This window comes from Simochromis diagramma, unplaced genomic scaffold, assembly GCF_900408965.1.
Source record: "Simochromis diagramma unplaced genomic scaffold, fSimDia1.1 OVJJ01000176.1, whole genome shotgun sequence".
Taxonomy (NCBI): domain Eukaryota; kingdom Metazoa; phylum Chordata; class Actinopteri; order Cichliformes; family Cichlidae; genus Simochromis; species Simochromis diagramma.
In genome coordinates this window covers 1,602,568-1,615,275 of record NW_024386892.1, presented here as the reverse complement: position 1 = coordinate 1,615,275, position 12,708 = coordinate 1,602,568, and the positions used below count along the sequence as shown (strand labels likewise).

The following is a 12,708-nucleotide window of genomic DNA, read 5'->3' as shown; positions in this document are numbered from 1 at the left end:
CCTAAAGTAGTCTGCGTTTAATATGGCTTTTGTGTTGTTAACATGTTTAATGTTTTGTATTTTCTTCTATTTGATCTCAAAAAGCTCCTAAAACAGTCAGTGATCACTGTTGACCTCCCTCGGCTTTTATTACCGCTAATCATTATCATTTATTTAAGCTCAGTTTTTAAAACCTTAGGATGTAGCTACAGCCCAGCCCATGCAGCAGTATATGAATGACTAACCTCGTATTGTGGATGGATTATCTCAGTTGTTCTCCTGGCTGAAGTTTGGTCCTTTTACAGCATCCTGCCATGCGATTACATTTGTTCCTGACCACCGAGAACACTCACGTTAACTTTTATTGAGTGGAAAAAAAGTTAGCTTGTTTATATTATGCTAACATAGCTGTTTCGCTAGCGGTCACGTAGCACATCATTATAAAACAGCTAGCCAAACTTCAGTAACCCTACAAACATCACTGCTTTTTAGTTTTCTGTCTTCATTTATGCTGGAAGTGATAACAGAGCTGTACGTTTTAATTTGTTTCCAAAACCCCACAGTCAGGACATGCTATATTGTATTTAGATAGAAGCTAGCGAGCTAACTTCCTGTTAACTTCTAACTCCGTTAAATGTCATAAATTCCGTTTTCATGGATGCCTGGATGTTAAACTCAATTGTTACACCTGGTAGAGCAGAACGCTGATCATTTTATTAAAGATGAAAGACTTTAGACAGTTTTTCAACTCTCAGTAATGCCATAGTGATCGTTTGATATATGGACCTGCAGCGGAGTTTAGGCCCAGACACTGCTAGTGACGTCAGACTTAACAACCGGATTGGGACACAGCCCCTGACACAGCTTCTTCTTCTTCGGGGTTTAACGGCAGCTGGCATCCTTGTACATGCAGTGCTGCCATCTTCTGTTTCAGTCCGTTATTACACTCTTAAATCCTACTACTTATTCCTGCGTCTTTCAGGATCTTACAAAGCTTCAAACGACGCATCGACTATTAAATCAGTCGTCGACGATTTTGATAGTCGACGTAATCGTGATTAGTCGGCCAATCGTGGCAGCCCTAGTGTGTATATACGTATATGTATGTGCAAAATAACTTTTTTGTCCCTTTTATCTTCATCCCTGATCGATCGCTGTGGCACCACAACATGTTTCATCTTAGCAGCTTCTCACAGTTGTCATTTGCGCTGAGCCCTGTACATTTTCCAGTATTCGTACTGGTGGTTACACCTGTGACCACAGCAGGTTTGACAGTTGGATGGACTACTCTGCACAACAAAATGAAATGATGCTAATTTATTTTTGAGTCAAACTGTTCAACTGAGGAAAAAAATACTACAGAGACAAAGACATATACAACCAATATTTGTTGTAACTGTAACAAACACAGAGTCTTTGCAGTGTGCACTAGTAACAAAATTTAAAGGTCATTCAAGAATGATGCCAAAGCAACCCAGATCAGTTAGAAACAGAATTTCGGTAGAATCACAGATGAAGTTTTCTATCAAATGGCATTTCTAAAATCCAAAAAAGCCTCTTATATACACAGGGTGTACCGTGCCTCCAGCTGTGCTTTGTTCTACTTTAAAACAATATTGTGAAAAAGGAGAGGAGATGGTAAGAAGAGGTGCTGACACTGAGCAGACCTCTGGTGTAAAACGGTTTTATTTCATAGCAGAATGCCAACCACAGGTTTGAATTAGTAAACTAAATATATCAGAAAATACCGATGCTGCGAAAGAACTGTTACATTTGTACATGGATATAAAAACAGTGAAACGAGGAGCCAAGAGAGCAAACTCTACCCACTTAAATTATCTACTCTAGAAAGAATACGATCTTTGAAGGAACAGTGGAACAGAAATGTGAACAGCACTCCACACATAGATTTCTTCTTTAACACATTCCACATGGAAAACCCTACTGTGGGACCACCTACCTATACCAACAGTGACAAACAACAGTTAAAAAATAGCCCCCAAACACACGCACACACACACGCACAAACCGGCAATCCTCATTTGGCCTCCAGCTTGGCCATTTCCTGAAGGTATATTCCGATGCTCTCGCTGTCAAACAGCACAAAGTAAATGTTTTTCAGAGAGGAGCTGGTGCAGGACACAAAGTGGTTGGAGATGGCCTTGAGGATGAGCTGAGCGGCTGTTTGCTTTGGGAATCCGTTCCTGTGGGAAACGGTTGGACAAATGAGACTGAGGAAGACAAACGACAAAGCTGTTTGTGATGAAGAGTAGCTGAACAAATGGCAGAGCTACGGCTAAAAATCTGTCTGCAAACGTGTTCGGTCTGCAGGCTGACGGTCACTTTGCTACACAGATCAGTGGAGCTGGACGTACACTGGACCAGGTGCAGATCCACACTGTTAGCTGAGGCCCTGGGTGAGTGTGTCCTCCCATTTATACACACAGAATACAAGCTGAGATCAGCAGATCTGCACTCAATCTTACTGTAACGGTCACGGCGAGGTCGACAGCTACATGCTCATTTACACTCATGTCTAACGCACAAAAGGCGTCGCTGTCGGGGACCAAAGAGACGCGTCTATGAGGCGACACACTGTGTGTGATGGAGCTCACCGTCCAGCAGGCAGCGAGGGGAAAGCCACAGACTTGAGCTTCTTCTCCTCTGCTGCTGAGAGGCAGTTCTTCACAGTCTTCTCGAGCTGGTCCTCACACTTCTCTGAGCCCCACTGTGGGATGTTACAGTGGATGATGAAGCGGGCTGCCATGCCACTGGCCTGGCTCACTGCCACTGCAGGATGAAAGCATGTTAGGGTGACCACCGTCGCCTCAGACAAAAACATGTCTGCACCCAGTCTAACAGCTGATCTCTGTGCACTCTATTTACTAGGCCCAGATTTGCATGTATCACGCTGTCTCATCAGCTACATCCTACTGTGGACATGGATGTGATTCAGTGGCTGTGACGACGCAGCTGCGTACCTGATGCTACCTCCAAAGGCCCTTGTGCTTTCCTCAGCTCCTTAACTCCTTCCAGGAACTCTCGACCTCCAGCTTTTTCCAGGGCGTTGCCTGAAAGACCAGCACAGCAGCCGCTCAGCATGAGGACGCATGAAAGAAACCAGACACGTTACATGAACCGGTGCTGCTTACCCACTCCATCTTTGAGGTCCAGCTCTGCATTGGTTGGGTTAATTATTCCCTCCACCTTGATTGTTCCAATTTTACTCATTTCACTTTCTGTTAATGAAAGCTGTGGATTCACAAAGACAGAGTGACAAACAGCTTTGAGCAGTAACACAACGCGCTGATTTTCAGCTGGGCTTTTAACACGGCTTACTTTCTGTCCGAGAAAGAGACTCTTTGCTGACAGGATGGTGAATCCATCACCGGGACCGTCTTCCACTGTGGAGTTTGATACAGCCTCTTTGTCATTGTCTGTGCTCTTTGCCAGATGGAGAGAAAAACGTTCACTTAAATCAGCATTTAAGTTACCAAATGATAATGACTCTGGTTCTTTCTCGAGTGCATTAAACCAGCTCTGGTTTGTCTCTTCTCTGATTGAACAAATCAAACACAAATGTACAGAACACACGGCTGTTAACAGAAGAAGGGTTAGAGACTCATCGCCATCATCACAGATGGCTTTGCTGGGCACACTGACCTTTGGCTTGCGCCCTCGTTTGCCTTTAACTTTTTTGAAGGTTTTGGTGGGCTTCTTGCTCTTCAAGCGTTCCTCCTGCTTGTCTGTGACAGACGCCTGGCTGTCCACTTTCACTCGGCCTCCCCTCTTCTTGGAGAGCAGCTCTGGGTGGATACGAGGTAGAACCCCTCCGTTTGATATGGTCACTCCTCGCAGAAGCTGATGGAAGAAGCATTTTGATAAATGAACTCATATCTGTGAAGAAACGTTGTCTGTGCACACACGTGAACCATGTGGTGACCTCCGTCTTTGTTTGAGGATGATACAAAAATCGCTCCACAGCCAACAGGTGAATGCTGTTTACCACACTGGTAGTGACGGCTGCACTGTGAGACAGATTCATGTATATAGAGGTTTTGTTAATATGCGTGTGCCCATGGTGACAAAAAGGTTCATCATCATCATTTAAATGCAATTATCATGAACATGACCCTCCAAACAGACAGCTGAGAAGAAGAACTGATGTCAAATAAGATATAAAAAGATGTTCACTTGTTAGTAAAATATGAGAAGCTCATATAAGTCAAAGTGCGGAGCATTGTGCACGCTCGGTCTGAGCAGCCGGAGGCTTTCCAGGCCGATGCTGTAATCTCCCCGTGTCCCAGGTCAGCCCTGGGGCAGCGTGGCCCGAACACCTCGCCCAGGCTGTGACCCCCTCTGCTGAGGAGCAGGAGCCCCTCTCCAACGAGGTCGGCCGCCTTTTGAAGGAAGCCACATTCAAACTAACAACTAAAAGGTCGGCCTGGATCAACAACTGCAGCGCCATCTGGTGGCAGATAGCTACATAACATTCAGGACACAATTTAGCAGCATCATCCTCAGCCTGTGAAGGAGGATGTTGTGCAGCTCCAGACTGAGAGCGGCTGATGCTTATTTCACATCTTATTCAGAATAATTAGATTCACTGTAGTCTGTGGGAGCTGCGATTGGTCGGGCTGCCGGGGACAAATGATGATTTCACTCACCGACGTCCAAATCAAGCCGTAACCTTCATGTAGCGTGTTTTCTGTCCAACTACTACAGCAGACAGAGAAAAATCCACACAGACACACGAAAAACCCCGAGATCCCACGGCCGGTGTGCTGAGAGACGGCACCTGAGAGACAGGTGACGAACCAGCTGGTCAAAGCTCTGAATGGCTCATTTATTTGGCTCCTTACCGATTTCTTACTCTTTAGCATTTACGTCACACTTCAACATTTCTGATCATCAAACTAATTTTAATGTTAACATAGCAATCCAAACCTACCAGCTATGTGGAAAATGAACTGGAGTCCTGCAATATCTGAACTCAGATACATCATAGCAACAGTGAAACATGAGCTGTGTCCCAAAACATCGGCTGCTTCCTCCTGAGGCCGCATTTGTAGACTGATTACGTCACAGCGACTGTCCCAATTCATAGACAAATGCGTCCTCCATTTCCCCAGGTTTGAAGGATGGGTCGGGTGTGTCCTTCGTGGCCCAACCTATCCCAGAATTCATAGCGCGGCCCAGCCAATTCCAGTTTTCAACAATGGCGGCCACTACCTAAGTTTTAATATTACTCTTATTACTCTCTGGGTCACAAAATAAACCTTTAAGATATTTTCAGGCGAGAATGTAGCTGTGTAAACTTCAAATATCTGCTGTTTATCAAGACATCGCATATTTGCAAAAGTGCTCCGACGTTTTCGGAGACGTCTGCTACCCACCAGCTCGATAGCGAGCCGGCGGGTTCAATGGTCACTGAGCCGGCGAGAGCAGCGGACTCCCGCTTCATCGTTTTCAGACCCACCGCGGTCTTTCGCTACTCAGGTTAAACATGATATACGTCACTCGGATAACTTAAAAATGTTATTGTTTGGCTTTTTTCAGTGTTTGATTTGTTCGTGAGTAAATCGGTTTGGCTGAGATTAAAGTCATTAGATTATATTAAATAAAACTTCATTAATCCATCGGGTGGGTTCCTCTGGGGTTTTCACACAGCTAAACGTCAAACAGAAAAATGATTGGTAAAGTAAATCCGTCAGGCATCTTTCTTGGCCTTTAGTCAATAATTCTGATGGCAAAAGAACCAACAAGGTGGGACAAAAAAACAAACAAAAACTGATTAAACAGACGTGTGAGACGGTCGAGAATTTACAGCAGTGTCCTGTTATATTTCAGACAGCAAGGAGCAGACGGCCGAGTTTATTAAACTCCACCGAGACAGCGCTGACGCAAACCTGACCGTCCCATTTCACGGTCGCCGTAAGTTTATGGCCTGAAGTTCAAGCATGCGCAGCAGCAAGTAAACCTCTAAATGGCTAAAAAGACAACAAACGAAATGATGTGAAAGGCCAGACTGAAACCAGACTGAGGCACGACCGTCAACAGGCTTCATACTCTGAACCGTCCAGTGGGGCTGAGCGACCTCAGCTGCTGTGGCCAAAGGTGGCAAAACCAGTTCAAATGTTAAGGTGACTTTTTCCACACAGGCCAGCTGGGTGTGGATAGCTCATCATTACAAACTGAAGTTTGTATTTAGACAGGTCGTCTTTTTCTAATATTAACATTTGTTTTAAACATTTACGTGTAACTCAACCAACCAGGGGTTGGTTACATCAGCAAGTATTTACACTTCTCCTTGTTTGTCTTCTTATGAGCAGTCCTGACAACATGCATCAATGTTTAAACAACCTTTAAGGTCAAACCTTCAATAAACTTTGGCAAAAGGTGTAAAACACGCTGGCCAGTTTGATGTGTTAGCGTACACGTATGTGTCACGTATAGAGCACTGTGTTACCTGGTTCAGCTCCTCGTCATTGGCCACAGCCAGCTTGATATGCCTCGGAGTTATTCGGCCTTTCTTGTTGTCCCGTGCTGCGTTTCCTGCCAACTCCAAAATCTCAGCTTACAGGAGAGGAAACACATGGTGCACACTCATTAGGCAGCATTTAAACACGTTTACTGTATTTTCCTTCACTCAGCGTGTAACAGATTGTACTGGTGTGAAACTACACGGCTGCAGCAGTGAGTCTGTGTCTAACACTGACTGATTAAACTCCTTCATTTTGTTCCTATATGCTAAAAACAGCATAATCATAGCCAATAACAGGTCAAATGAGCTGTTAGCAGCATTTGTGGATCTATAACACTTAATAAACTATATATTCTTCATGACAATAACCTCCAGCTTACATCCACAAAGCTCTGATTGTGTATAAAACAGCTGTGGTCAGACCTGCACAGACATGAACACATCTGGTTCTTTTTCCAGCGTGTGATATAAAAGATCTTTAATTTAGACAACAACAACAGCCGGGTATACAACTCTGAATGTTGACACACACACACACATTATATATATATATATATATATATATATATATATATATATATACACACACATACATATATATACACACACACATACATACATATATATATATACATATATATATATATATACATATATATATACATATGTATGTATATATGTATGTATATATATATATATGTTTCAGTTCAGTTTTATTTGACATATGCAAGTTAGCACAGCGTCAACATTGCAATGAAATGTGTTTGACGAGCAGCAGTCACTCAGCAGCATGGTACAGTAGAAGAAATATAATAAAATAATAAAAAAATAAATAGAAAAACAGTAAAGAGCAAAATATTAGAGAGACATGGTAAAAGAGAAAAGATGACTAAATATATTTGTATCTATAAATATAAATATATGTACACTAGTGATTGAATAAGAAAATCTTGAAGAGAAATATGACGGGAGGGCAGATGGGATATTGCACAGGAATGAGCAGCAGAAAATTACAGTATTGCACTTTTAAATATAAATATCAATGACAATAAAGTGGAGTGACCAGTGCAGATTAAACAGAGTACTTGTGAAGCTGCAGGGTAGCTTCTGAGTGCGTCCTGTGGACTGTGTTTAAGTGTTGTGGTTGAGGTGTCGTATGGTTGGTGGTAAAAACTGTTTTTAAGTCTTGTAGTCCGAGCAGACAGACTCCTGTAACGTCTGCCAGATGGTAACAAGGAGAAGAGCTGATGTGCTGGGTGGCTCTGGTCCTTGATGATGCGGTGTGCTTTACGGAGGCTGGAGATAAATGTCCTGAATGGCAGGAAGCCTCGTGCCAGTGATGTGCTCTGCTGCCTTCACCCTCTGTAGTGATATATGGCTGCTGGCAGAGCAGTTTCGTACCAAACTGTGATGCAGCTCGTCAGCAAGCTCTCGACTGCACACCTGTAGAAATTTGAGGTGATGTTGGCGTTCATGCCAAACTTCCTCAGCCTCCTCAGGAAGTAAAGCCGCCGGCGAGCTTTCCTGATAGCAGTGTCTGTGTGAAGGGTCCAGGAGAAGTCCTCAGTGATGTTGACTCCAAGGAACTTGAAGCTGCTGACCCTTTCGACCTTGACACCGTTGATGTGGATGGGCTGGTGCTCCCTGACTGGTCGTTTCCGGTAGTCCACTATCATCTCTCTAGTTTTGCTGATGTTGAGATATAATCTAGAGTTACCTTATGTTTACATTTTATTTTGCTGTTGTTACTGTTGCTGTAATAAAATGTAATATTATTATAGTTACACACCCACTGATGTTTAGATACATGTCCATTAGCAGGCTGGACCTCGTCAGCCCAACCCTGGAGCTTACTGTTAGCTTGCTTTATCCATTCCTGCTCCTGTGTTTGGGATCCCTGCTGTGTTGAAACTATTATGTCCATGTTTCAGCCATCGAGCTGTGATTCGAGAAGTTGAAGAATATGGACGTCCCTCTCCGTCTTTACTATGCTATCCATTTTGTGCCTGTACCACTGACAGCCAAACAGCCCCAGAGCATGATGCCACCACCATGCTTGACCTTTGGTGTTCTTAGGTTTGCAAAGCCTCGACTCCTGCAGGATGGCCTCTCTCACTGAGGCAAAACGTTTTTCAGGAGGCACGTGGCTCCTGGTCATGGCAGGCTTGATGTTTCCTGGGTTGTTCCCGAACACCCTAACCTAGTTACTCTCATCTGAGAGCGACAGTTACCCTGGCAAAGTGGTTACACATCAGAACAACTGTCTGAACTGCTTATCTTGGAGTCTGCAGGTGTTTAGAAATGGCTCCGTGAGGCTCTGTGTATGGCTCCTTCCCAACTTGTGTACAAGTCTGCTCGCAGGGCTTCACTGAACTGTATGACAGTCACAACAGTGTGAGGAGTGTTACAATCACACGAGGTTTCCCACTTCACGGCAGCAGCATGTGCTAAACGGACCGATTCTTATATAGCTTCTCCCAGAGTCAACATGCCACATTCACACCAACTACCATCCACACACATCCACACTCTGACGGACGCATCGGAGAGTAACGTGGGGTTAGTATCAAGGATATTTGGCATGCAGCCTGGGGGAGTCAGGGATCGAACCACCAACCTTCTGATCAGTAGATGACCTGGCTCTACCTCCTGAGCTACAGCCACCCATATGTCATATCCTGTCACATGTCAATCTGTTGGCCACACCCACCAGTCTATCTAACTGCACTCTTTGGCCCGGTAGACGTTTCTGTCTAAAACACCAGACTGAGAACAAAGAACCTTTTAGCTGATTACTGTACAGTGTAAATGTGTGTTTGGTGTTTCACTACGTCTCCTTATCTCAAACAGAAACACTAAGATCTCGGATGGAGATGTAAGGTGTTAGTCCTGTGTTTTGGTCCTTCATTGTAATTTTTGCTTCATATTTTTTTGGTTGTCTATCTTTTGTTCTCATTGGGACGTATGGAGACAGTCATCCATCAGTTCATCCTCCATGCTTTCAGTCCACCGAGTCGTCTCTGTTACAAACACACTGTTTGGAGCAGCCGTCAACATCCTGTGTTTAAATAATATCAGATGTCATGTGACCACCCCAGCTGTGTGTTATGATGCACCTGTAAACATGACCGTAGCATGTGCTACTCTGTATGTCCCTCCAAAGGTTTCATAACATATAAATTACAGTCCAATTATTTTCAGTCATTTTTACATTTCAAACCTAAATTTGATTGAAAGTACGTTTCAACATTTGTCAGATTAAACGTGTGAAACATTTCCTGTTTCACAGGCTACTCCCGTATTCAGCAGTGAGTCACCACAGCAGGTAGCGTCACACATTTGATCTGACAAAGTTTCATCCCAGGCCTCCTCCGGGATTTCATCCAACAAACGTGGCACATTTAAAGCTAGCAGCATGTTTCGAAGAAGCTGAGACGGGCAACAAACGACTGAAAAGTCTGTAAAGATACAGAATTACATTAGTTGTTTACAGGTCACAGAAGGACTGTCTTTGACCTCATCCAGACCCAGTGAGGTTAAAAAGGTTTAGCTTTAGTTAACAGTACGTTCATTAATGTTGAGTCAGAAATGCATCAGAACTGTGAGCTGCTCTTTGGAGTCAGTCTGCCTCTGTATGTGACAAAGTTTCACAGGTTAAATGTCAATCACATATATATATACCCACATAAAGGATTATCAAAGTACTCTGAGCTTTGAGTGTTGCAGAAATTCAACTTTGAATTATGTCCCTTAGATATGCCACAGCACACTGAACACACTCACATGCTCTCATGTATCAAACTTACCTGCCAGGTACTCAATGACAGCTGCCATGTACACAGGAGCCCCCATGCCAATGCGATATTTGTGCGTGCCAATGCGCAGATACCGCATCATGCGCCCCACTGGGAAGATGACACCTGCCCTGGCTGAACGGGACAGCTTGGTGGCCTTCTTCTTTCCTCCTCTGGCTGACATGTTTGTCTGGACACAAAGTGCAACAACAGCCAGTGACTGACACAAACACATGCTAACAATAATGAAACTCTCGTTAGCAGGATGCTCTGTTCCTCTAAACTGTACTAAACAAATACGTGTGCCCTCACAATTTCCACAACACTCAGCCGCAGTGCAACCAGATCAATGCAGTGGCATGTAAATAACCCCTTTCCCATCATCCTGATGACATGTTTTAACTGTAAATGAATGCACTGTTTTATATGGAGCTCACAGCCACTGCCAATTTAGAATCACAAATTAATTAACATGACTTTGGGGAGAAAGCTGGAGGCCCAGCAGAAACACAGGGGAACAGAGAGAACATGAAAACTCCACCCGTGTATAGGCAGATGGCCCCGCCCCTCCCTGAGCCTGGTTCTGCCGGAGGTTTCTTCCTGTTAAAAGGGAGTTCTTCCTTCCCACTGTCGCCAAACTGCTTGCTCATAGGGGGTCATATGATTGTTGGGGTTTTCTGTGTGTGTTATTGTAGGGTCGCCCTTACACATAAAGCACCTTGAGGCGCCTGTTGCAATGATTTGATGCTGTACAAATAAAACTAATTGAATTAAATACAGAGTTCAATGGAAACTGTACATTAATGTATATTAAACAAATTCAATCAGAAACAGCGAGTTATTATTTGACAGCTTTTCAAGCATCATGTGTTCACAGCTGTCCCCACATACGTGACGCTCAGGTGAGAACATGGTTTCTGACGTCAGCCAGGTGCTGGTGGGAGACGCAGTCCCGGCGTGAACACACTAGCTGCGTGTGCTTTCATTGCACATTCTTTTACACGTGTGGCTGTGTGTGTGCGTGGTGTCATAATGAAGGGCACAGTGTTTGTTTTCCACGCCGCGCTATTCGGAAAGGTTATTGATATGCTGCGGCCTGCATCCGCGCCGCTGGAGTTCACGCACATCGTCCCCACGTATGTACAAACAGCATCACGTCGCTAGTGTTAATAGTGTGGATAGTGTACGTGCGTGTAGTGTAAACGGAGAAAAAAGGAACGCGACCTCAGCATGTAAGCTAACGTTACTGTACCGAGCTAGGTCGGAGCCAGGCGAGCGACACCTTTACGGCGTCGCCACAAAAGCCTCACTTTGACGGCTGGCTCACGGAAAGTGTCGGAGCCGGCTTCGCTCCCACTGAGAAGTGTTTTTATTCCTTCACGGACACGAAGTCAGCGTGGACACGAAGCTACGAGCGGACGTTAGCTAGGTCGGGTCGGCACCATGTAGCAGCTTCAACGTTTAACGGCTCCGCGCACATCCGTTACCGTACCACACAGACATGAACCTGAACGAGCCTTTTCTCCACAGCAGACCCACCCGCCCCTTCGTTTTCCACGGAGGCTCCAACACACGGAAAGTAACGCGTCCCCGTCGATCCGGATATGCGCTGCGCCTCGAAACATCAAATAAAGCCCAAGTTTCTACCTGTTTTTCTAACGTGAATCTGCGCGAACTCGTGACGCTCCTGTGCAGCAACAGACGGGCCGTTGTGTTTTGCCGTCCTTGTGCCTAATAATCCTGGTTCCAGACCTCAGGAAAAAAATCCCACACTGCAAGCAGGAACAGCGTAGTTGGTCGGAGGCTGGCTCTGTGCTACTGATGCTGCAAAGGGGAAAAATTCAGCGGAGGGAAAATCCTGCAAAAACGCCCCCGACAGCTCTAACGGAGATCAACGCAACACAATCCTACGGCAAAGTAACTGCTGGTAAAATCCACATTAGCCCAAATAAATAGCTTACAGCCTAAAACGGCACCACAATAGGCCTGTGAGTGTATTTAACTGCATATCCCTGGCGTTTGTTAGCTAAAGAGTGAAGGCTGTGAATAGAGTCCAAAGTGGAATGAAACAGGAAGTGGACATCTGTCCTTAAGCATCCAGACTGGGGGTGTGAGACTCGGGCTGATAATCCTAGAGACATCACAACAGTCAGATCATTTAGCTGTAGCTCAGGAGGTAGAGCAGGTCACCTACTGATTGGAAGGTTGGTGGTTTGATCCCTGGCTCCTCCAGTCTGCATGCCAAGTATCCCTGGCCAAGATACTAACTCCAAGTTGCTCTCCGCTGCATCCATCAGAGTGTGAATGTCGTTAGAAAAGCACTCAGTTTAGAGTCAGTGAGAATGGGTGTGATTGGGTGAATGTTGTATACAGTGCTTTGAGTACTCTGGGAGAGTAGAAGAGCGCTGTATAAGAATCAGTCCATTTACCATCATTTGAGTCCATCTTTAA

At 44.8% G+C, this 12,708-nt stretch overlaps 1 protein-coding gene across 4 annotated transcripts; it reads right to left on the bottom strand.

Annotated features, from left to right (window-relative positions):
- Positions 1–1,281: 1,281 nt before the first annotated feature.
- Positions 1,282–12,470, bottom strand: LOC120734822 (core histone macro-H2A.2). Of its 4 annotated transcripts, none has more exons than XM_040033830.1 (9): positions 11,905–12,470; positions 10,270–10,447; positions 6,449–6,555; positions 3,643–3,840; positions 3,319–3,423; positions 3,132–3,231; positions 2,961–3,050; positions 2,595–2,769; positions 2,018–2,183 (listed from the first exon to the last, which is right to left on the bottom strand). In XM_040033830.1, exons 2-9 carry the CDS (start codon positions 10,439–10,441, stop codon positions 2,018–2,020), a joined length of 1,113 nt encoding a protein of 370 aa, XP_039889764.1. In that variant the 5' UTR covers positions 10,442–10,447; positions 11,905–12,470. The 4 variants fall into 4 exon arrangements, with proteins under 4 accessions (XP_039889767.1, XP_039889764.1, XP_039889765.1 ...); XM_040033831.1 differs by lacking the exon at positions 11,905–12,470 and adding an exon at positions 11,797–11,891; XM_040033832.1 differs by lacking the exon at positions 11,905–12,470 and adding an exon at positions 11,510–11,732.
- Positions 12,471–12,708: the final 238 nt, after the last annotated feature.

Bases quoted from the DNA above. Each gene is read 5' to 3' on its own strand.
- LOC120734822 (XM_040033830.1), bottom strand. From the start codon at position 10,441: ATGTCAGCCAGAGGAGGAAAGAAGAAGGCCACCAAGCTGTCCCGTTCA. The intron at 3,841-6,448 runs GTAACACAGTGC...TTCTTCCATCAG, and splicing joins ATGACGAGGAGCTGAACCAG to CTTCTGCGAGGAGTGACCAT. The intron at 2,770-2,960 runs GTACGCAGCTGC...TTCATCCTGCAG, and splicing joins GCCTTTGGAGGTAGCATCAG to TGGCAGTGAGCCAGGCCAGT.